The following is a 26762-nucleotide window of genomic DNA, read 5'->3' as shown; positions in this document are numbered from 1 at the left end:
TCACACTTGCTTTTCATTGGACTACAAGATGGCTGCACACTGAATAACAGATTAATTATAGCTCTCCCAGTGTGAAAACAGAAACTCAGAGAAGACCAGTGGACTTGTGTTAGTGGGTAAATTTCATTAACTGGATGCCAGGAAAAAATAAATACACAGGACCTGAATGAAATCCAGCTACAAAAGGTGAGGGAAAAGTTCTGCAGCTGTTCAGCAAAAAGCTGTGCAAGCTCCAGACATGACTTCCAGTAACCTAGAGGAAAGCATAAGGCAACTGCATACAGACCGGATTAAAATAAATGAAACACTGATGGAGGATATCAACTCAAACAACAAAAGGCTGGAAAAATGTAAGTAGCTTTAAGACAGATATTCAGATGAGGAAATAAAACTGCAAAAAAAATCAAAGACTGAAATGAAGACAAGGCTAGCTGAACAGATATTCCATAACAGAATTAGAGGACAGTGCATGTGGAGAAAACCTGAGATTTTCAGCTGTGTCAAAGAAGTTGGAGGGAATAGATTGCTTATTTGTGTTTTCATAAAATTAATACAACTGGACTTGTCTTGCACTTGGCTGTAATGAGTTAAACTCCTGCTGTGGGTGTCCAGGTATATCTGCAGTTACATCTTACTGTGTCTCTAGGCGTCAAATATTGCTTGCTCATATTTTGCATTAATAATTCCAAAACCATGCTACATACAAGGTATCAGAATATTTTACCTTGAAGCATACAGGATGGCAAATACAACTGTATTGATATTTGACCTCTGTCAATGAGTATGTGTTACAACTGTAAGGTGATAATTTCATTTCTTAAAGGCTCAAGCCACACCCACTGGGAGTTAAATGTACACACTCAATAGAGCTGTACTGGAAGGAAGGAGTTAAAAAAAAAAGGGCACATAGTGTGTATGCTCCAAATCCAGCTCCAGACAAGTAACAAGTGGAGTACCTCAGGGTTCAGTCCTGGGACTGCTCTTGTTTGGCATCTACTTCTCTGAAGTACAGGTCAACACTAAGGGACTCTGGCTAACAAAGTTCGCAGATGACTGCAAACTGGGAGCCATTATTGGAATCCCCAAATGATGTGGATATTCTACAAAAGGGCCTTACAGAAACAGATGCTTGGTGCCAGAGCCATGGGCTCAATCTCAATGCCAAGAAATGTATACCCTTTGGGAAAAACATGTACCCATGAATTACCACATAGGTGGCAGTACACTAAACACCAAGTGTGATAAGAGACTTACGGACACAGGTGGACAGTGGTCTCACCTTCGATAACCACATTGTCACAACAGTCAGGAAATCCTTCTATGTGGCACACTTCATCACTAAGGGCTTTTCATCCAGAAAAAAAGGAGGTCATTGTCCCACTGTACTCATCCCTCATTAGACCCACTATAGAATACAAAGCCCAGTTTGGTATGTACCTCTCAAAACAACTGGAAAGGCTGCAGATATACCTCTATAAAATAATCACAGGCCTAAAGCAGATGCCCTATGCTGACCATCTAAAAAAACTCCACCTATACTCTGTCGCATATCATCTACTCAGAGGCGATCTCTGCTTAACATACAAGGCCAGAGCTGTTGGACATGCTACACTTAAATCCCAATCCCTCAGAGCCACATGCTCCAGGGATCTAAACCTTGTCATCACAATGAACAAAACATGCTGGGGGGATAGGTTCCTGACCCAGAAACTCCCCAGACTCTGGAATAGACTGCCCATACATGTCAAGCAGAGCGCCTCTTCAAAAGGAACCTTGACTGGGTGGGAGATAGGAAATTCACCCCAGGGATCATGTAAGACATCCTGCAAGACAGGGGTCCAGGGAAGTAAAGACTGTGGGGAGAAATCTGGAGCGTTTCTCCCCGGGCCTCCACTGAAAACAGGCTCTGTGAAACCTAGTCGGACATTCCCGGTCAACAAATGTTAAATAAAAAAAAAAATAAAAAATAGCCAAGGAATTGTTATGCCTAGGCTTGTATAGGCCCTAGGGCCAATAGGTTCATAGGTTGGTACTAGGCTATGAGAAAGCAACCTAGACTTTTAAACAGCAAAACTGCATTCCTATCGGCAGGAGTGGATTCTGAAAACTGAGACAGAAGGACAAAGTACTAAAAGTGGGAGACAGCAGTGTTTGTGGAGAACGAATACTCTTCTGCCTGATGTACACAGAGTAAATTTATTCTGCTATTCAGGGAACATCAAGAAGCAGGCCGGAGAGTCAAACTACTGTAGGATCATAGAAGTTACTAGGCTATTGGCCCCGAGGCCCTTACAAGCCTAGCCAAGGAGTTTAGCCCATGCACAGACAAATCAGCACCCAATGCCCCTGTCCAGCATGGACATGGATGGAATCTCAGGGATGCATTTCCCATTCAGTTATCCAGGTTGCGCTTAAAAATGGGTAAAGAGGTGCTCTGCTTGATGTGGAGAGGGAGTCTCTGTTCCATAGATGGGGGAGTCTCTGGGACACAAATCTGTCCCACCAACAAGTCCTATTAATGTCTTAGACCAGGTTGAGGCTGCGTGTGTGGGTTACTCGATTGGAGCTTGACTTGGATATGCAGCAGTCCCATCAAGTTGGGGTCTGAGATCTCCTAGTATGCCAGAGGTCGCCTCCGACGTGTCTGTATGAAACAGAGTTGAGGGATAGGGCTTTTAGCCTGTGTATGGTAGATTTTTGAAGCCCTGGATTCTACTGATGAGGAACATCTTTGGTCTCTCCAGCTACTGCATGTGCTTTGCGGGGTACATGCTGAATGGGGTGTTATATTCAATAATGGGCCTTATAAAGGGAAGAATACAGGGATGTTATGACCTCCTTGTTCCTGGATGAGATACCCTTTCTTATGAGGTGGGTCATGTGGAAAGCTTTCCATACAATGGAAGCAACATCGTGGTCAAAAGTCAGGTTATCAATCTGGGTGCCCAAATCTCTGACAACTGACTGCGTGCTTAGGATGTTGTTATTAATGTGATAATTTGTGGGGACATCACTCTCCCCAAAAGGGGATGATTAGGCATTTTTTTGTATTCAGCTTGAGGCCATGTTTTTGGTACCAGTCATTTGTTTGGGGGGAGACCCTCTTGGAGCATGTCCATGACACTAGAGGAATTTATGACAGCTCCCAGCTTGCAGTCATCTGCAAACTTGGACAGCCATAGCCCACTGGTTTTGGCCTCTACCTTAGAAAAGTATATCCCAAAGAACAGAGGCCCCCCAAGACCAAGGCCTGGGGTATGCCATTTGATACGGGTCTATTGCTTGAGGTGGCTTCCCCTACTTTGACTAGGTGTGTTCTGTGAGCCAGTTAGCTACCCATCTGGAAACATACGGATGGATGCCTAGTTGATAGAGTTTATCTATCATGCCAGAGTGGGGGACAGTGTCGAAGGTTTTGGACAGGTCAAGGTAGGCAGTGTGCACCTTCTTCCCTCATCCATGGCTTTGGTGACAGTCTCAAAAAAGTTGACCAAATTTAAACAGACACGACCTCCCCTGTACTCACCCATCTTCAAAATTACGAGGACGTTTTTCTTTTATGGTGACTCTTACAGCTTACTTTTGACTCCATCTTCAAAATTATAAGACCCATTGTTTGTTTTCTGGTAATAAAGACCAGAGAGAGACTGTGCCAGTCCAGAGAAACCTTTTCCAATGTTTCAATGGAAAATGATGGAAAGAAGGGCTGCATGAGAACTGAACAGAAGAATCAAGAGCATGTTGGAAACAAAGTAAAGACAGAATCTGGGAGATCAACAGGAATGAAACCAGTAACTTAGAAAATGACAAATGTGGGATTATAAAAGCAATGAAATATGATAGCACAAGAACATCTGGAAATACTGGACTTTGCTGGACTTATGGGAGACTAAAAAATATATGTTTTAATTCATGTTATTAATGTTCATGAAAACTACTCGGGAGGAGAAGGAAGAGGTAGAAAGTTGACTGTAAATAAAAAAAATGTTTTTCTTAATACTACTACTTTTATATAGTGTGTGATTTTCTTTGCATGGTTATTAAGTAGTTTTAAGAACTGCAGGCAGTGCATTGTAAAGAAAAATCTGGTTAAAAGAGCATGACAAAAGAAAACATGCTTTTTCTCATTCTTGTATGGGGGAATGAGATCAAGTTTTAAGAGAAAGCAAGTAAATGAAACAGAATAATGATTACTGTAAGGCTTTTTTTCTAAAATAAACATATGCTTATGGCAGCAATTCTATATCTGGTCATCATGTCTCCATGGAGGAGACAATTTGATAAAAAAAATTGGTTAAAAAAAAAAAAAAAGGGAGGACATTTCCTAGGAGATAAATGTTTTCTGAAAGCATTCAGATGTTTTCCCAGCTGGGAAAGCTATAAAGATAAGTCAAAACCAAACAGCACTTAATAGAAGCACAGGCTGTGCCATGCATCTTAGCAGGGATAATCTTTCTTTTAGGTTAACTCAGGTCTGTAGCATGGATGTCAGTTTGGGACATTTGTTCCCATTGTGAGGGTAAAGTTTCAATATTTGAAGACAGACATGGGTTTTAGGGAGTATCAGGGTGTTTTAGTTTTGAGGGCTTTCAATAAAACAATGAGTTTTGTAATATATGTGACATAGGCTCAAATGGATATGACAAGAGACAACTGTATAAAAGTTCAACCTGCCAAATAGTGTATGCATGTAACAAAAGCTGGAACTAGAATTTAACAAAAAAAAAAAAAAAACTGTTTTCATTTTCTAATACAATGATGCTTTACGTACTGTCATTAAATGTCAATGGTCTCAAAGAAATTCAAAAAAGAAAGAGTACTGAACTACATTAAAGTGTAGAGTGCAAATAGCTATGTTACAGGAGATGCAACTCGGAAGAAACTGAACATGTGAATTTGATAAAGAAATGTTTTCAGGGTGGTTATTCAGCGGAATATCTGGGACAAAGGAAGAGCAGTACTTACATTAAATGGCAAGAAGAGCTCCAACAGTGACAGAAGAAGATAAAAAAAACAATATTTTTTTTATTGACTCTCTTCAAGGAGGAATCTTGATGAGTGGATAGGAGATCGTAGATTTACTCCGGGTATCACTTCTGTGTCACTGTTAGACAGAGGCACAGTATACTAACCTCGAAAAAGGGCATAGCAAAATTCATTTAAAATGGGTGGCGAAAGCCAAACACACTCTGGCTAGGCTTGTAAATGCCCTAGGGCAGACAGCCTAGTATGAACCTATGAACCTATAAAATAATGGTAGATTTGCAGTACTAAGGGGCTACTGGCAAGGGAGGAGGATTACACTGGCATGTATTTATATTCCACCCAAAACTGTATACTGCAACGCAAGAAAATTCTGGTAGAAATAAACAAACAATCAGCTTTCAGCAAGGAATATTACTTACAGTTGAGAACTGGAATTTGATTTGTATCAGTGAAGATGTGTCTGGTGGGGTCCAGAATAAAGGAGAGTACACTTTTGAAGAAACCTATGAAAATATTTGGCATGGAAGACATGAATTCAGAGGGAATTTACATATTATTCCCCAAGACACAAAAACTGGGTTAGGCTAGACAAAATTTGCATTTTACAGAAACATTTGCATTTAATTGAAGATCTTGATACACACCCAATAACCATTTTAGAAAATGCGCAAATAACTAAAATAAAAACAGGGAAACTAAATAAAAATGAGACCTTGGTGCATTCCCACCTATCTGCTGAAAACAGAGGAATTTAAGGAATGGGTAGTGAAAATTATTCAGGAGCTATTAGAGAACATAAAAATTCATTCTGAAATAAAAGCTAGGGAGTGGGATAGAATTAAAGTGGAGTTTACGGTGGAAATAAAGAAAGGGATATTTTTACGTAGTAGCAAGAGTTAGAGACTGAAAAAGTATTGCAAAATAGTAACACTAATCCCACTTATGCGGAGGCACTTAACATTAACCTGCCCAAGCAACAAGGACCTCCAAAGCTGAATCGCAAACGCCAATCACAACCAAAATGACATATAGCTCAAAACATCAGTGTGCCACCAAACAACAGCCCCCAAGGCAAGACAACGCACCCAACACTTTAGTCATAGGTGACTCTATAGTCAGGCACACAGACGTCCCACTTACCAGGCTAGACGGGCACACTGATGTCCCACTTACCAGGCTGAACAAGGAGAAAAATTACTGTCAGCTGCCTGTCAGGTACCAGGATCGACCACATAACGCATGCAATCAAAGCCACTCTACAACAAGTACAAATACGACTCGGTCATTGTCCATGTTGGAGTGAATGACTTGAGACGTACCTCCCTGGACTACATGAAGAGAAACATGGACGAGCTCTCAGATCATGTGGCCTAGGCAGGTATGACCTTAGCCCTGAGCAGCATCCTGCCTTCACCCAGAATGATACCAAAGTACAAGGACAAAATGATCGACTTCAACAATTGGCTAAGTTTCTAGTGTCATTCAAAGGGGATCCAGTATCTGTCTGCCTGGGACAACATGATTGACAAACCACAATGCTTTGCCAGAGATGGTCTGCACCTGTCGCCCCTGGGATTCAGGTTACTGGCTAAGGCTCTTAAGGACAAAACCACCACCGTAACATATAAGCATGCAAAATCTGAAGGTAATGCTACTCAATTCTAGAAGTCTAAACCTCAAAATCCACTCTCTCGAGGCACTCCTAAAAATGGAGAACATCGATAACTGCGCAGTAACTGAGACCTGGTTCAAGGCTCCAGAGAGCACCCCTGCAATACCAGGCTACAACTCTTATCACACTTTTCGGCCACCAAACTAGGACTGAAGCACTAAAGATGAAGGAGTGTCCATATTCACCAAGGATATTCACAACTCCAGGCTAGCTGCCCAACACAATGCATCTGGAATTCTACAGGTGCAACTAACACTAGGTAAGACTGCAATCCAAATTGTAGCTTGCTACAGATCCCCTCCATGCCACAATATTCTCAATATACCTTTCTAAACATACTAGAAAACATTAAGAAACAACCAAACACCCTAATACTGGGTGATTTCAACTACTCTGTCATTAATTAGGGAAAATTACTCGGGTACCAACACCTTTGCCCAACAGTTCTTGGAAGCCATAAAAATTCCAACGCCCTGGACCAACTATTCCATAGTCCCACCAGGGGGCTCAAATATTCTAGACCTGGTCATTACCAACATGGGAGATCGATGCTCCACACCAGTGGTCACCCCCTTGTTGGTCAGGTCTGAACTTAAGCTAATCACCTCGACTTCCACATCCCACCCCAAGTAGGGAAACCTCCATAAACTTCTCCAAAGCCAACTTCATGCTACTCAGGTCAGAAGTGACAAACTTCATGACACCCATGCAGACGGGAACTGAAAGTTTGACTGCTGAATCCTACACTAAGGCACTGTACGAGCACATCCACTAGTGCATGAATCATGCCACTCCAACAGAACCAAGACGGTTTCATCCAAAAAAAGGAACCCAATCTGGTGCTCCCCTACCATAAAACAAACTATACAACAGAAGGAAGAAACTATTGCAGAAGAGAGGAAAATCCCAGGACGCAAAAGACTCCCTTACCAGCCTCAGTAGGAAGCAGAGCTCCCTCAAAAAATCCTCCAAAGCTAGTCACGAAAACAAAATTGCCAAAGATTCCAAGAACAACCACAAGGCATTCTATAGTTATGTCAAGAATCTAAATGGCAATGCTCAGATCTGCTCTGAGCTACAACAGAATGGCATTAAATATACTGATCCCAAGGATATTGCCAATATCCTGGCAGATCGATTCATTGCCAACTTCACCACCCCTCTCACCCCCTAAAGGGCCCATCTCAATACCAAAAGATTGAGAATTTCCAGTAATCACGGCCACACAGGTAAAAAATGCACTCTCCAAAGCTAAGAATACAGCATCCATGGGACCAGACGACATCCCGGGCTGTGTACTACATGAACTACAAAATGAACTGGCACCTCACCCAAGTGTCATGTTTAACCATAGCCTCAGCTCAGGCTTCCTGCCCAATGAGCAGTGCACAGCTACAGTTATCCCACTCCACAAGGGGGGATCCACCTTGGATCCTGGGAACTATCGTCCCATCAGTCTGACAAGCCTGATCTGCAAAGCCGAGGAATTTATAAACAAAGACATTGGCAACCTTCAAACATTGGACCCCACCCTGTTTCGTAAAGGGCCGATCTTGTCTCCTCAACCTGACTGACTTCTTCGAATCAGTCTACAGAGCCACGGACGAAGGTAAGGCGGTCCACACAACCTATCTGGACCTCGCCAAGGCCTTCGATACCATCCCCCCACTCTGGAATCATAGATAAACTTACTAAGCTGGGCATTAATCCCTACGTCACTCGAAGGATTGCCAATGGGCTTACTGACAGAACCCACACTGTAAAAGTAGCCGACTCAAAATCCAGCTCCAGACAAGTGACAAGCGGAGTACCTCAGGGTTCAATCCTGAGACTGCTCGTTTGACATCCACTTCTCTGAAGTACAGGCCAGCACTAAGGGACTCTGGCTAACAAAGTTCACAGATGACTGCAAACTGGGAGCTATTACTGAATCCCCAAATTATGTGGATATTCTACAAAACAGCCTTACAGAAACAGATGCTTGGTGCCAGAGCCATGGGCTCAAGCTCAATGCCAAGAAATGTATAGTTATCCCCTTTGGGAAAAAACATGTACCCATGAATTACCACAGAGATATTAGAAATATTTCAGAAATTCTATGAAAGTCTGTATAAAAGCACAGATATATAGAAATCAAGAACAGGTACAAATGGAGATATTTATGGAAGAATTACATATGCCAAAGTTAGAGGTAGATGAAGCTCAATTACTAACAGGATAGGAGAACAGGAGATAAAAATGGTCATCTACAACCAATCCACAGGAAGTCCCCAGGAACAGATGGTACTCCGGTGGAAGTTTGGAAGCTAGGAGACAGAAAAACAAAACCTCACAGATCGTTAACTGTATTTTAAGAGGAAAAGTACCAGCATCTTGAAAGAAAGCAGTGGTAGCTGTAATACCTAGAGAGAGTAAAAATCCATTAGATCCAGCTTCATACAGGCCCATTTCAATACTAAACCAAGATTATACATTGTTTATGTCTATAACAGCTAAAAGAATGACAAAAAGTGATGGCAAGCCTGCTGGATACAGATCAATGTGGTTTTGTGGAAGGAAGGCAAACATTTGACAACATTAACAGAAAAATGCAATAGAACACTACTGTTGTTGGTGGGTCTTGATGCAGAGAAAGCATTTGACAATAAGATGGGACATTATGAGCAGGATTATGTAAGCATTTGCATTCCTTGACAAAATTATAAGGTTGATTAGGAGGACATACAAGGGATCGGAGGCAAAAATTAAAGTGGTTGGTGTCCTCTCTGACTATTTCTACTTGAACAGAAGAACCAGGCAGGGGTATAGTCTTTCTGCTTTGTTATTTGCATTATATTTAGAACTACTGGCAAAGAAAATAAGGGACTCAAATTCAAGGATACAATTGGTATGGTAGTCAAGAAAGACAGGCTCTACTTGCAGATGATATTTTACACCTGACAAAAATCAAAAAAGGACATTACATCAATGTGGAACATTTTGACCCAGTTTCAAATCTTTTCAGGATACAAAATTAGTGAAATGAAAACAAAGGCAATAGAGGTAAATTAAGCACCCACACATGAACTGATTCAACAATGTCCCTATTTATGGGGGCAAGATTAAATGAAGTATTTAGGAGTATGGATTAAAAATGATTCCTGTATGGCAAAGGACATGTGGGAAGAAACTAAACAAAAGATAATACAAAAACTGAGAAATTGGAAGCTCTCTTACACGAATATGAGTGAGATACAAGCAGTAAACATTTTAAGTCCCTTTAGTCTTACAAGCAGGTCAAGCATGTTTTATCAACCATAGAAGTTGTAGATAGCAATTAATAAAGAGCTGAAAGATTTTATCTGGGAAGGGAAGGTGGTAAGAGTCAAGTGGGATAAGCCAATCAAATATAAAAAGGTGGATTGGGAGTAACCTATTTGATCAAAGCTACACAGTTAAGGCTCCTATACATAGCACATGCAGAAACCTATAATTCAAAATGGAAAAGGATGATGATGATACAGATATGGGGAGGGTGGCTGAACAAACAAGGAAAGACTGGGATTTTGGGTGCAGATGTTTACTGAAAGTAACAACCACACAGAATATTATACTCAAAGTAGTAGAAAGTATTTAAGAACTAAGCCAACACAGGAATGGTGAAAGAAAAGTGTGCTGATAGGGATGACTGTAATTACTGATACAGAGAACAGGCAAGAGGAGGCTGGAATTTATTGGAGAAAACTGGCAAAAGAACCAAAATATTGGGAGTAAATAACTAGAGAGAAAAAGGTAACAGAATGGGAAACGCCAAAAATTTATTTGAACAAATTATCAGTCTTTGATAGGGAAGGCAGAATATTGGCAAAGAGAAATAAATGGGGGGGATCCTAAATGAAAGACCAGCCCTGGTGGAATCTAGAACAGAAACTGATGTTTTTGCTTGGAAGTGTTTACACAAATATTTTTATACCCCAAGCAGACTTCCGACAACTTTTCCTCAGGTAGATAGAAAATGTGAGGTGTGATGGGGAAGAAAATGTTGGGAGGTATGATGGGAAAGAAAGAGGCAACTGGGAAAATATTTTCTGGGAGTATAAGGAGTTGGCAGACTACACTGCTGGAGACACTGGGTGAGGAAATTGGTGTAACTAGGGAAATGATTTTTCTGAGCTATGATACACAATCGGAATTGCTTAGACAGAGTAAGGCCTTGCTGAGTCTAATTATGGGGGCTGCCAAAAAAGCAATAACTAGAAAATGGAAACCAAAGTCTAAACCAACTGTACTAGAAGTAGTGAATATAGTAACATTATTAAAAAATGGAGCTATTAGAGAAGATAGTAGAAGCAAATTACATAAGAAAAATGGGAACTGTAGGAACAGTACATACAGGGGATGAATGAGATTTAAAAGAACGCAGAACTTTAATGAGCTACGTAATGTTCGACTGACAATGGGTAGTTACAAGTGATGCATCATGTCTGCAACTAGGATTATGTCAATATAGTTTGTGATGTAAAATGCTTGCAGTTGGGATGTCAATATAGCTTGTTTCATTTGTATAAAATGCAGGATTACCTACGTCATAAGTGATAAAAGAAACTTGCTTTTCTAAAGTACTGCAGATAACCTGCAATCTGATGGTTGCCATCTTTTATTGCCTTTTTACCAGCTGCAGCTTTAAGCTACAAGTTAAACACCTGCAATGCTAATATGTGAACTCCATTATTGCCACACTGACTGCTTATTGGAAATAAAGTTAAGCACTTTTACTCTTCTGAACACAGAAAATATACAGTCTGCTAAAACCAATAGTTCAACAGCAACTTTTTTCACGAGTACCAGTACATAAAAATGCCACTCTGGTTTGTAAAATTGAGTATTTCAAGGATTTTTTTTTTGTTTGCAGCTGCAAATGCATGACTAACAAATAAGTCAGGTGTGTCACACACCACCACAAATTAACTTTACTACATTACAAACAGCAAACCAAATACAGAAGCATGCATTTAACAAAGCATATGCACATATATCAAATGCATGCACTATCACAGGGAAATTTTTAATTAAAAGTCATGGATACTAAAGAAAAAATACACTTACAATCTATTTAATCAAACCATAAATTAATATGTTCAGATGCAAATATATTAAAAAGAATTTAAGAAATCTGACAGATCTGCAAAAGGTTGAACACATTGCTACAACACAAATTTAAATTCATTGAATAGTCTATTAAATTACCAGACACATTGTTATCCTTGCTGTCTAGTGTGTTCACCAAACATCAATTGCAACATACTGAATAACACTTAAAGCATCTTTTTTTCACTCGGTTAACATTAAATTAGTTTTGTGTAGGCAAAGCTGTAAAAAAAGTAAACTATTTTACTCTCCTTTCCTTCTTAACTAAATCAACAGTGAAAACTTTGGTCAATACATTTTGTGGAAAACTGCCACATTAAGTTACACAATGATGGATGCTAATGAATTACACAAGTTGACCTGAAGTAAAACTAAACACATTCATTTTGAAGGTTGTACATACAACTAAAAGTGACAGAGTAGTGTAACTACAACTAAAACGAAAGCATAGCAACAGTGAAACCATGGAAGAGTTGACACAAAGTTATAAATCACCATCAAGTATCTTTTTCATTTCTCCTAACAAGCCCAAAAACATTACGACTCAACTATTAAGGTAATCAGAAGCAGCAGAATTTAATCTGTCAAAAATTGGCACGTTTCACTAAAATTACAACTACCTACAACACAGGGTTATGATAAAGTTTAATATTTTCAGATTGCAATGGCATGTGATATGTTTAGAGGGCAGATTCTCAAACTCTTCCACAGTAAAAGCCTCTCATCAAAATGTGCTTCGTCTTTCCACACATAAAAACAGCATTTAGTGCACTGCAGAAAGTCAAAACTTGCCCCTTTTCTTACAGAGACACATACACACTTTGAACAGACCTGGGCTGCACTAGGGAATATGACATCACCATCGGACAACCACTGGTCTACAGTATCCAGCCATGTTTAGCCTAACACTGGCCAGACACACTCCAGAGACATTTGGCATAAAGAAGTTATTTACACAAGTGTTCCAACTCAGACAGATACCTATACTCCAAATCCAATAACTGTAAAAAGGGTGCTCTTCAGCTCTTCCCCAATATCATAATTCAGCTTCCAACAGTGGTCAGGATACTGGAGTGGTATTGTTTGATGACAATACAGTCATTAATCCAGACAACACCATTTTCTCTCCCTCTCTTTTTAATTGATCAGTATATTACTGTGTAAATGCATTGTGAATAGTTCTGGACAGCACAGAGACATGAATTGTTTTATAACCTAGTCTAGTAGACAAATTATGTTGTTAACATTGTACAAAACAAATAGAAACACAAAATTTTGTTAAAAAGGTTCCTTAATGCCCTTTATTTAAGCAAGTCGGTTATTAAGTACAAGATTTAAACACCATATTATCATCAAATACATGAACCATTTTATTGCATCACTCTATTCTAAGACTTTTTCCATAATATTTTACAGAATTATGTCTATTACAAAGACTGATCAGATAAGCTGGGAGTTACATTACTTATTACACACTTAAGGGTAACATTTTCTACAAAAACAGCCTGTAAGTAAATTCTAGTCATTTCAAAACTCAGTATCAGCCTGATCAGCAAGTTTCAAACTTATCAATTTTTACAGCACTTATTTTGTTGATGTAGCTAAAGTTATGCATTTAGTTCATGTTTAAAATCAAACCTGCTGACCAAGTGAGCCCTGGGCTGTGAATTAGAGAAGTAGATGAAAAAACAAGCTGAAGATATGGACGATTAAAGGCCATGTATGTTTTGCACTCCTTATGACAGGTTTACTGTCTTTTCACATGTACTGTTTACTCCCACAAAAAGAGAGTAGCAATGAAAGAAAAGACGGAAAAGAAATGAAGACTGTGTTAAAGCACATTACAGTTTCATGTTTAGTTACGTAAAGTACCCTACATCAGAGACTAGTAAAACTGTAAACATTGAAAAGGTTTACTCAATGAAGCAGGCACATCCAAAGCATACAAACTAAAGGATCTGGAACAATTTCAAAACTGTTCCAAGTCTACAAAAACACTTGTAAATTTAAATATACAGTTATTTTCCACAATTATATTGTGGGAAAAAGCAAAGTCCCGCCCACATGGAGGGGGCTGCATTACTTGCAGTCCTCCTCCTAAGGATAAATAGAAGTAACCATCAAATAGCAACCCATGTCAAGAGATGTTCAACAAACTAGGAAAAAATGAGAAAACTTGCATAGGTGTTTTTCAACAAATATGCCTACTTCCCATACAGGAAATCTTAAAAAAAACAACTCCTTGAAGAGGTTTACTCAATTTTTAATACTACAAAAAGAGCTGCAAGTGGTCATAGTTTCACCAGGTTGCTAATACAGAATGCCTTAAACTTGCAATATTACAAAACAAAAACAAAACAAAATATTGCAGATGGTCATCTAAACAAAATATCACAAATGACAACTATTCATTCATTACATACCATTTTTTTTAAAAGATCAGAATACTTTTAGGATGTCAACACAAAAAACTAACAATGAAGTTTTCAATGCATATGAAACTTAAAAGAAATAAGTATTTCAAACATGTAAAGGACATACACTTCTTAGTGCAACATAAATAGATAATGCAATACTGACGCTACCCTTCAAACTGTTCCTTTTATTGCTTATAAATTCCACTTTGTCACTTTTAGAGTTTTTACTTTAAATATATAAATTAGTACATAAAATTGCCAAGTAAACTACCATATTTATGGTGAAGATACCAAAACTTATTACACTTGAAAGTACTGTCTCTTTGTATTCTAAATCAGATATTTTACATATATAAACCAATGTATTAATACTGCTATTCTAAAAAACATTTGTGGACTTTCCCCATGATACATCATTATTTTTGATCCCCATTATAAAATTAAACCATTACAAACATTTCCTTATCCTGTGAGAGAAACATGGACAATTTTATGCAACTACAGGAAAAAGGAAAAAAAAAAAAAAAAAAAGACATGCTCTCCTTGTCATTCGTTTGTTACTACTTCGGTTATTCCAATAAAAGGGCCACAGACCCTGTGGGAATAGTGCAATAAATAAAATTAAATGAAACAGATATATAAAATTATTAAACTTACTAATAAAAGCAGAAAAGGATGCTGTACAATATATTTTAAAAACATAAGCACTTTCTACCAAAAGCATATAAAGCAAGCTTTCTGGTGCTAACAAATGTTCATTTAGAAAACAAGTCTACATCATTTACTGACATCACCTTTTTAACTATATTACACAGTGGCACTCATGCAGCATTATATTAACAACAGCAACAATTAATAAAGCATACTTCAAGCCAAACTTACAGTGGAGACAATGTTCCACTGCTGCTAAAGACAATTACTTTGTTTTGGTGGTGAGGGGGGCATTTTTTTTTTTAAGACTCTCCAACATTTAGAAAGAAGCTGCACACCCATCTAAAGGCTATAGCGCTGGACTAATCAGAATGATAAAGCTGTTATATGCCTGCATACACATGTTAACAGTCTTTGTACCCAGCTACTGCAACTAACACTAAGTAGCTGCTCTTTCTGAATTTCGCTCAACTGTCTAGTCAGTCTAGCCTAGCTTAAAATACAATCAGTAGTATGCACTCCTCTGTCTCCAATAACTACAGAGGGAAAACAAGCAAGCATACTTAAAATGGGTATGCCATCTTCTTTGAGCTCTATTCAGCCTTTTCTACCTTTGCCATTCTGTCACCAACTACCAACTCCAATCACTCTTGTTTACTTTAAATTACAAGTCCTCTGTAAGTGGATACAAAAACTCAAAATATAGCTTAAACCAGTGCCCCCATACAAACACAGGCAAGATCACATTCTCTTCAGAGCAATAACCCCCACATTCTATCTGCCTTTGATACAATACCCTTCACCCACGTATATACAACAAACCTCAAATTCTTCTATTTTTACATTTTGTGGTGTCGATCACCTCTTCATACAATGAACTGCAGTGCCAAAAACTAAAGTTCGCTACCTTATACTACCTGCTATGAAAAGTTCAACTGCCACCTCTCTACCTAGTTACAAATTCTGATAAAGCTCTCTCTGCTGGGACATACTACCATAATTAACTGTTTCTGCACTTTTATACTCCATTCTCATCACATTTAGCTTCTCCAGTTAATCTCTACGCTAAATGGAGTCAAACCTCCAGCCATGTTGCAGGCAGCTACTGAATTTCTCTTACCCACTTCAACTACTAAAGATGCAAACCTGAAAGCAGTCGAACATTATTTACATTTAAATATATTCATAACAGACATTCACTTAAGTTCATTTTAGACCACAACCCTTGGTTCAAAAGGCACACATCTAAGTGGAGAAGCTCAAAACATGGTTTATAAGAAATCAGTAAAGTGAGAGCTCCTGAAAATTACTAACTTATCACTCTTCATGAGCATTATTTGCACTGCAATTCTGTATTAATAAAGTGGCATGAAGTGATTGTAAATGTATTTACTTACAATACTAGCAATAATGTATTTACATGAATAACAATGGTCTACTTTTCCAATACTGTGTTAGTTGGATTTTACATCTAAAGAACAAACTCCTGATAGAGGAGCCGATTCCGTGTGCCAACATAAAAAGTGTAAAAAAAATGCTGCCAACTGAAATAATATTGTTAATACAAGAACAATAATATCAGGAGTAGAAATATTAGCAAAATAAAGAGAGAAAAAACATCACGTAACAAAAGGAAAAATATTTCTCTGCAGAGTAATTCCATAAAAGAATAAACTGGTTAAGCAAAATTATCAAGACTATCCACATTGCCTGTAAACAATTTGCATTCTAGGGCTCATGTTAGTACTTTCCTCCAAAAGGAGCTACTACTTTGACAGAATGAAGAAACGGCTATCTTGCAAAGAGATTCAGCATAATCTAGAATCACAAGCCAAAGGGTTCAGAGGAGCCCCGTTTAAAGTCTATTGCTTAATCTCACTGATGTACGTCAGTGCTTCTAGTTCAGTTCCCCAACTTTAAGAAGGTAAACAATAACAATCACACAGCAAGAACAGAAGAAATATGTACACTGTAGTCCAAGTAATGTTAAGGTTTCTTGTGTTAAATTGCAGTTTTATTCTCTGCATAGCACCATCCTCATTTAGGAACACTTACTATAATTATGCTTTTGTCTACTGAGTATGGGGATTGTTCCATCAGTTTGTGGCTAGAAATAACTGAGGACACTTTTCAGCCACAATCTGGGAGCAAAGACAAAATGCAAGTTCATAAAACACACAGCAGAATTAAACAGTTAAAGGCAAAACCACACAAATGTAAAGAAAACATACATACAAATACGGAAACAACAATATAAACGAAAACAGACCCCGGCTCTGAAATACTTTTACAAGGTACATAAGAGCATCCATGCGCGCATTATAAACAATACCCATATGAATGGGGGGAGGCTGAATCTAGCAGGAAGTTTTTATCCTAGCTCTGCCCACATGCTCTGTGACAGAAGTTCGCTCCTTAATTAACATAGGCTCCATAGAAAAATCATAAAACTAAAGGGTTGACACAGATTTATATACAATCCTTTCCATTACCCTGTTGCAGACAACTGCTCAAGGTCTGCATCAAACCACCAACATTAACAAACAATAGCAATATTAAACAGCCGCAACACCATTTCAATACAAAAAGAGAAAACTACATATTTATTTCACGAATTACAACAACAAGCACAATCACTGGCCCTCTTGGAAAATACATACACATTGCCGATACACCTTTTTAAAACAAAGGACACAAAATATCCATCAGAATTGAAATTAGTCACTCTAAACACATAAGTATTACATATAGCAGCAAGGACTGCCGTGAGTCTGCACTAGAAAGACACAATTGAAGAACTTAACAGCACGATCTGGTTTTCATACTGATGGGAGTACCTCAGTGTCTGCCCTCTCCTCTGTACACAGGGATGGTGTTTACCTTCCATGCCCGTTACAAATAGAAAAGAGTTTATTTTTTACCTAAGCTCTTTTCTTGCAGCGATCGTTCTAACTGGGGAAAGGTGAATTTGGGTAGTTCCAGAAGTGCCCCATAACGATCTAAAAAAGAGCAAACGACGGCAAAGTTAGGATACGAACTGGGACAACAATCTGCCGAGGCCGCCATCTTTCTATAAGGATAAGGGGTTTGGAAGCAGGAGGACTGATGCTATCCCACAATGCACCTAGAACAATAGTTTGACCCAACATGCCTCACGGCTTTCTGGTCCCAATTTTTTTTTTAAAGAGGCGGGGCGTGAATATTAGTTGTCAACTTGTCATATTAAGAGTAGTGGCCGTTTAAAGGAAGTTTCTGTTTTTGTTTTGATTGAGGGTGGTCGAGTCTGATAAGACTGGTGAGTCGTTTTTGTGGTTTCATTTTCCCGTTTTTGGGGATTTATAATAGCTCTTTATTTGACGTTTTATTTTTTTGTATGTTATTCAAGTAATGTGTAGTTTGGTAATGAGGGTCTTGTGGTGAAGCAGGTCTCTTGATAATAATATCTTTTATTCTAAGGTAAATGCTATTTAGGGAGAGGAGGTGCTACCGTTATTAGATGAGCTTATTCATACGCATAGTATCTGTGGATTAAAATATTCACTCGAGATAAAATTGGTAGTTATTAATAGTGGTCTGGAAGAAAGACGGGAACTTCAAAACTTGGAGCTTACTTATCCAATGCATCACATTAACTACAGAAGTAAGATGCGTTACCATATTGCTTAAATTAGATATTCTGCTGATTTGTAGGGTCTACAAATTAGTGATTTGGAACGGTAGCTGTTTCTTTCACTGGAAAGTGCGTCGAGTGAAAAGGAGAACGGGGGCAAAACGATATTATGTGATAGTGTCATATATTGTATTGTTTTGTTGATACGGTGGTTCGTGGTTCAGGTTGTTTTTTGGATCTCGCCACTCTGTACAACCAGACATCCTGCGCGATTGTGGTGCTATTACAGAAAATGGAGTTACTTAACTTGGGTATACTCTTTCAACCGAAACTTATCAATCCATTACGTTTTCGGCACGGTTTTACTGACTAAGGGCAGCTATCGGCAACTCAAAGAATTACGCTTTCCCCTTCTATGACGATCTTCATAAAGTGTCCCTTGGCTGATCAGTATTCCAAAATTAGTAGCTGGCATGAAATTATGTTGAAGCCTGTTGTGCTGTAGCTGTAAAAAAACGTATAATGGTGGTACAACTGTAAGCTGTTGTACTTGACAGAACGTTGGAAGTGCCATTTAGAGGGTGAGCTGTTTGCCCTTTGGGTCTGTGCGCTTATTTTTAACTTATGTTTGTAACTGTTCCATAGTTTACTGTAACTTTAATTTGTAATACATGCGTTTACATCCCTCGCGCTTCTGCTGAATCTTTCCATGTGCAGAAGAACATTGCAATTACCCAATCTTCTTGCAGGGCAGTGCCCCAAGTTTGACACCTCACCTGTCATATTAAGCTGCAGTGTGCATTACCGACAGCTGCAGTAAGATGCTGCTTAGAGCTATTTTGAGCTTGCCTTACAGCGTCCAGGTTTGTTGCGTTTTAAGCTCCTCGTCAAATACTAGGCTAGCTGCCTGTGCAGGTCATTTTAAGCCTAGCCAGTTTTCCTCCAAAGATGAGAATGATATCCTGTACCTTTGTCCGTGAGGTAAACACCTTAACCGTTGTGCCAAACCCAGTTTCCTTATAGTTTAAAAAGTAATTGATAATTTTTGACAGAGCTGGAGTCATTAAACAATGGTGTTTTTCAGCTGTTTCTTACCCCTAATACTCCGGAAGCCCCATCACATCAGATACTTAGGGAATAATACATTTTGAATCGTAAAAAGTCCATATCTTTTGCTGTTCCCCATTGAAAAGAGGTACCACACATTAACGTTTTAACTAATATCCAAAGAAGGTAATAGTCATCATAAAAAAACTCATCTACTCTATGCTTCCCCGTACTAATTAATCTAGACAAAGGCAACTTAAATAAATTAACCAACTGCTATAACAAAATTGCAAAGTTTGCTGCTGACTCAGCTTTCAGAACCCACTATTGTCTAGCCTTGAAACATTTATCCTGGCTGGAATTGCCAAACTTGCTCACAAAATACTATACCACACTTTTTTTTTTTTTTTTTTTATCACCCTTAAAAAAAAAAAAAGACACTGCAAGGCCTACTTAATCATGCACTAACAAAAATCTGCTAAGATCCTCCAACAAAGCGCTAGTTGAAATATCCAAAAGCAGAAATTGTTCAGGTGACTTCCTCTACTCTGGTGTTGCAAAAAATATGGAATTCCCTTCCTGTAAATCCAGATTAGACAGTGAACATAACTTTTTTAAAAATACTCCAGTTCTTCTTAACCAGCTCATGGAAATGTACCTGCTCAGACTCGAACTTCCTACCAAATCCAATATAATGCCTTACTCCATATATACTCCCCCACTAATGTAACTTAAGCATTTCTATACTATAACCCCCCCCCCTCCTCAAACACAATACACACATCTTCTATTGCAATGGCAGAACTTTCAAGTCTGTCCCTTTTAAGACAAACTCATCCCAGGATGTACTGTTAATCAACTTTTTCTATTATATTATGTCACAGGTTGCTGTATGTTAAAAACTCATAATCTCATAATCTGCCTGTCTGCATTTTATCAAATATTTATTTATGTACCAATTTTGTATGTAGTACCCACTATTTCCAATGAAAAGTATTGTATTACAGCTGCTTTTTTACATGTATTCATTGTTTTGCTTGATCTTACAATTTTATCTTAATGGAGAGGACAGTTATCTCCTTATAACTTGTTTTCTCAAATTTGTTATGTAATTTTTATGTAATATTTGTCTTTCGGCATTTTTAATCTTGGTACTGTATACAGCTATCCTCTCCAGGCCTCTGCTGAAAATGGGCATCTTGTCCAGTCGGACTCTACTGGTAAATGACTGTAAAATAAAATATTCATTCATCAAAGTCCTAAAATAGCATAGCCTGGAGTCATGCATACCTGATACCTGGAAAAAAAAACATTTGTCCTCCCTCTTCATAAAGGTGGCTGCAACCCCGATATCTCAAACTTCCATCCTGTCGCCATTCTTTCCCCCATCTGTAAAATACTAGAGAAGTACATTCATACCCAGCTCCTAAGTCACCTGGTAAAGTATCGGCTCTTCCCTACTCAAAAGTGGCTTTAGGTCCAGACGTGGCACCAGCACTGCCCTTATTTCCTTCTTGGACACAGTCGAGCTCAAGATGCTGGCTCCTTTTTCTCTACCCTCTTTGTTTTGATTTGTCAAAGGCATTTGACACTTTCCCACTACCTAGTGCTCACTAAACTTTCTGACCTGGGTCTATCTCCCCCTACCCTACAGTGGTTTACTATCTCCGCAATAGGCAGCAATCTACTATATGACAACACTCTCCTTCCCCTTTCATCAATACAAATACAAGTGTTCTCCAAGGTTCAATTTTTGGGTCCCCTCCTTTTCAGTATATTTGTCAAAAGTGCAGTGGGTCAGTGGTATGAATGATCATCCAGTATGATGATTCAACTATCTGCTCTTCAACATCTGCCACTGCATTACAGCATCTTACCCAAGCAGCTTTTACCTCCACTGAAACCTGGGTGTCTCGGAACCATCTCACCCGTAACCCCAATAAAACAAAAAGTGTTCACCCCTATAAAATCTACCCCTGTTGACAAGTCACTACTCACTGTTCGCTCCCAAAACAACACCATAATTGAAGTTGTCCCTAGTAACAAATTGCTAGGAGTCTTCATTGATGACAAATTAACTTTGACTTTCACATCTATAGTAACAAAGAAAAAAATCGGAAGCTAGGTGCCCTTTATAGGCACAACTGTTTTCTTAGCCTCTCTGCTAAAAAGGCTCTGGCATCATCCTTCCTGCTTCCAACTGTGCTATACGGTGCCCCCATCCTCACCAAGCTACAATCCTCCTTAAAAACTAAACTTGACTCTTGCTACAATAAAGTTGCTAAATTTGTTACAAATACTAAATTTTCTACCAATCACTGCTCCTCTCTGCATCAACTAAACTGGCTAGAATCCCCACACCATTTCACTTGTCTACAATGAACTACAGCCAGTAAGATAATCTGTCGACCTGAAACCTGCCCTTCTCTTTCCTCCATACTAACTATGTACCATCCTAATCGCCACCTCATGCCTGCAAATAAAATGCTGTCTGTCAAGAAACCCAAGCTCTCAGCTGGCCAAATGTTGTATTCTCATATTGTCTTCAAGTTATGGAATAATCTCCCTCCTTCACTCAGGACTATCAGCACCTTGGCTCCTTAAAAAAAAAAATTCTCAAATTACATTTCATTCAATTAAATTTATAACCTTTAGAAGTAATAAAAATAAATTAATTTGTCCTTTCAGTCATATCCTCACCCCAGTAATTAAATATTCAACTTTAACCTTATTTTTAAAATTTTTCAATTAATGTTTTACCCAGTATTGTCGTACAAAGTGCAAATTTTGAAGGAAACCTATTAAAGAAATTATTAATTTGTTAGTCCTCTAAGAAAAGTAAAGCTAGGGTCTGAATAGCAGTACATGTTGTTTGTTAAATAGATGGCTCTTATGTTAGTTTATGTAGTACTAGTTTCACGCAGTCTAACATTCTAAGGCTTGTTTGATACTGGTTGCTTCACGCAGTGTAAGAAATGCCTGTCACAGTAGAATTCACTCATCACCCTATTAGAATGTTATGGTGGTGTAGTCAGCTGCAGCTTCATCCTGTTTGCGTAACCAGCTGCTGTTGTGTATGCAGAATTTCTGAATGAGTTGCCCTTAGAAGCCTCGCTGGTACATTAAGAAGCCATAAACTCAACAAAAACTGGAACCTTGGCCATGTAACACATTACATAAACCTCCCACTGACCATAGTAAGTCACCTGCAAAATCCTAACATTGTAATGAGCCCAGTCCATGATAGTCTGTGTGGAAAAGTCTAAATTTTAGTTATCCACATTGATTACTATAGCAACCTTCCATTTCAGGATACTGTACTGTCTGCCTTTGTATACCAAGATACGTCTCTCACTTCCTGCTACAGCTAGAACACGTAAATCCAAACTGTTACACTTGTTTGTTCATAATCTTGATAGTACTATTCTGCACAAATAAGTAAACTCAAGACCCCCACAATCACCAAACCAGTTTCATACTCTTCACTCTGACCGCAAAGGAATATAATTGTCACCATTAACACAACATGCTTGTACAGTAAAATTTCCTTGTTACAAACATGGGTACAACAGTCTTACCCCCCCCCCCCCCAAATAATACACATTGGAAACTTGGTATATGCCACACATGGACAGCTCTGAATATGATCATTCTAATTTTACCAGCTACAGGCAAGATAGAATAAACATAAAGGTTGTTGGTGTTTTGGTGGACAGTACCCTTTCTTCAAACCTATGCCCAAAGTAAACTGGCAACATTCTTGGCATTGAATCTTACAGTTAAGATTACTGCACAGTGAGGGATTTCCACCCACATTTGCTGCAGCATTAGTACTGCAAACATGATATTGGTATGACAAAAACTGCTTGGGTAATACTATCTTTTTTGGAGAGTTTTAAATTTTGTGGACTAATGCAACCTAATCTAACCCTGACTACAACATCCAGACTTTGTTTTTTTTCTCCCAGCTGATAACATCTTCCACAAGAACAGATGGTGTTTATTTTACGGACAATATTGTAGTATTACAAACAATATTCCTCACCCAACAGCTTCCTTCATAGTAGTGTAGTCCTGCACAACCTAAGCAACCGTAACCCAATTTTTATAATGTAGGAAAACAAACTTCAGACACTGGAACAAATTGCCTATCAACATTTTTACTCCATAACTATTTTCAGTTCTTGCCCATAAAACTGCAAAGGTATTAAATAAAAGGACACTGCCTGCCATCTGTGGATTAACTACCTCCCACATTTCTGAAACGTATCTCTCAGTATACCTTACCATCTTACTGTAATTATAAACTACTGCCTCTAAAAAGACTTTCCCAAGCAGCTGGAAAGAAGCAAAAATCTCACTTAACAAAGGTGATGAGAAACATAATGTGAACTATACGCGTATCTGTTGTCAGTCACGTTTCCAGCCTATTAGAAAATGTGGTACATATCTTAACTGGTTACCTATCATCTAATAGCTTGATCACGAACACACAGCACAGTTTTAGGTCCGACCACATATGCAGACAGCTTTAAGTAATACAACCATATATCCTCCAAATGTGACTGCAGCCCTTTTAGTCTCCAAACCCATCATCTCAGATCATTTAAATTTTACCCAACAGGACTAAATTGGTACTTGACTGATAGAACACAACAGCGTGGTAAATCTCACTGTGTTTCCTTAAGAGTAACACCAGACTACAATTATTGGCCCCATTGTCTTTCATTTTTTTTCTAATGACATGTATTTGTATACAAAATGGATTTTAGCTTTTGCTGTCTTAAACACGATAAATGACATAGATGCTCTTATAACATGGATACAACAATCATTTAACACACTTGCAAATCGAAGGTCTATAGTCTTAATTCTAAATTAGTAAAATACCAAACTCATAATTTTTGGTCAATCAAATGACTCTGCTGCTGCTCATATGATCAAAATCAATATTTCCTTTGAGATTGAACAGCACTACAGATGCCTAAATGTGACCATAGACAATAAACTTGCCTTGTCTGGACATATCACCATTATATGTACTGCATCTGTAAGTATTTAATCTGCCAACACTAGACAGTTACTGGCCAACACAATTCTTCTACCGTGTCTGTTCCGTGTATGCATTACCATGGGAAATATCAACAAATCCAATTCAAGAAAAGCTGAAGTCAGCATATTGTAAAATAGCAAAACTTGTAGGTCATCCAATACTTGGTAACCATAACTGTACTGTACTAAATGAAATAAACTGGATGTCCTTCAGTAACAGACTACATTGCAACCACATTCAAATTTTTCATAATGGCGTACAAAAGTAAATGCCATTTTTGTCCTGTACTCATCTGGCACACCCCATTTAGAATCTGCATATCCAACAATAAAAGTTTACTTCACGTTTACATAACTGTCTCTAAAATGGATAGCAAGGATACTCCAATCATTCCTATGTAAAGTATGGAACACTGTTCACTAGAACAAATATCTGACAACACAACTACTTTCAAAATGCTTGTCTCGCCTTCTTATAACAATGTCATGCTGTAAATGTAATCCACCATGACTGCAGCCATCTAATGACCACCTCTGTAGTCTATACTCTTACTCTTTATTTTTAGATTTCATCTGTGTTTGCATACACAAACTTTTCTACTAACCAAGTAAATTAAATGTAGGAGAATAGAAAGAAGTATTTTCTAAAATGTTTCTAAATCTGCAAGTCTTCTTCCAGAATATTTTTAAATATATTCTAATCACTTTTGTCGTATCTCCAAATAGCTGCATATGCTATTAAATACCTTGTTTCTATACTCCTAAACCAATTAGTTACAGAAAGCTGTGTCCCTTCCATCTGGAAAAAATGCCACTTCATACTTCTCCATAAATGTGGGAACATCCACTGATCTCTCCATTTCTAGCACCCTGTATCCATTCTACCTCTACTTTCCATATTAGTAGAAAAATGTATCCATTTCACAAATCATATTCCATCTTCACAATAACAGTCTCCTGTCAAACACTCGGCATGATTTCTGACATCGTTCTTCAACATATTCACTAAAAATCTTCACTAAGCTACCAAAGAAGCCTCTGCAGTACAGTATGCAGATGATGCCTCTCATGCTCGCCACCACTTCTGCTGCTGTTCCCTAAGGTTCACCCAGGACTTCTTTCTTCAGTTGAGGCCAGGCTCCATGACTACAAACTACTTTTAAATATATATATAAAAAAAAATAATAATACTGTCTACACATCTGTCAGCACAGAAACCGTCCATCATTGCATCAACAAATAGTACTAGACTTGGAACAGCTTCTAGCACAAAGTTTTTTGATGTCATAATTGACAGTAACGTAAAATGTAATCAATACGTCACTCAAGCAATTGGGGAAACTTGCCAAAAGCTGGGCTTCATCTACAGAAACATACCCTTTATCACCAACTGCTCTAGGAATTCTTTAGCAACACTCATCTGACTAAGCTTCACTTCATTTGAAAAAAAATAGAGGTTTGTTAAATAAAATAGATAAGCTTGCATCCAACTTGCTAGACTGTTCACATCAGTGCAGAGTACTGAAGTACTTGTATCGTCTCAAACTAATTGCCTTGCCTAACACGACCTGCTTACTGCCCACAGCATAATACACAAACCTGACGCTTGCCTTTCGCTGCAAAACATCCTCAAAGCTACTGCCCTCCTGGGAATCTCCACTCTCAGATCAAATATCTCCTGACAGAGTCGTATAGCAGTTCAAGTGGCTCACTTTACTCAACTTATTTTGCTAAGCACTGGACATCCTTCCTGCCCACCCTAAAACATGACAATATTGCCACACATTTCAGGCGCAATCTAAAACACCAAATTTCCTCCTAGCTAAGTTCATGCTACTTTCCTGTATAAACTTATCTTACCTTCTGTTTTCTTTTTCATTATTAATGTCTGTCACTCACCCTAATGCTCACCTTTTTTTTTGGTCTGTCCCCCCCCCACCACCACCACCACCACCAAGAACTGCTCTTCTCATTAGCATAATCCTCTCCTAATAGCCCTTTCACCCACCTCCTGTCATTACCTGTCTACTGTTGTCTCAAACTGTCCATTATCAGAACTTTTTTCCTTATTTCTTCTTCCTCTTCTTACTATTATTATTATTACTGTTTCATTATAAAAATGTCCTTTTTGTGGACCTTTTCTCCCCAGGCCTCCACTGAAACTGGGACTTGTGCCCAGTCAGACTTTAACGGTAAACAA

At 38.4% G+C, this 26762-nt stretch overlaps 2 protein-coding genes across 2 annotated transcripts in view; one reads left to right on the top strand and one right to left on the bottom strand.

The window, feature by feature from the left end:
- Positions 1-17989, bottom strand: part of LOC122803258 (remodeling and spacing factor 1-like) — a 713407-nt gene extending 695418 nt beyond the window's left edge. Inside the window, 1 exon segment of the mRNA XM_044072851.1 lies at positions 17775-17989. Within this exon segment, the coding sequence (XP_043928786.1) occupies positions 17775-17919 (145 nt within the window). The 5' untranslated portion in view covers positions 17920-17989.
- A 51-nt stretch (positions 17990-18040) lies between these two features.
- Positions 18041-26762, top strand: part of AAMDC (adipogenesis associated Mth938 domain containing) — a 135111-nt gene continuing 126389 nt past the window's right edge. The window contains exon 1 of the mRNA XM_044073341.1: positions 18041-18148. The gene's annotated coding sequence lies outside the window, so the exon portion shown is untranslated. The remainder of the gene's footprint in view (positions 18149-26762) is intronic.

Source organism: Protopterus annectens, chromosome 5.part1 (genome assembly GCF_019279795.1).
Source record: "Protopterus annectens isolate FY-2018-M chromosome 5.part1, PAN1.0, whole genome shotgun sequence".
Lineage (NCBI taxonomy): Eukaryota > Metazoa > Chordata > Ceratodontiformes > Protopteridae > Protopterus > Protopterus annectens.
The sequence above is the reverse complement of the archived record's forward strand: the minus strand, read 5'-3'. Positions and strand labels throughout refer to the sequence as shown.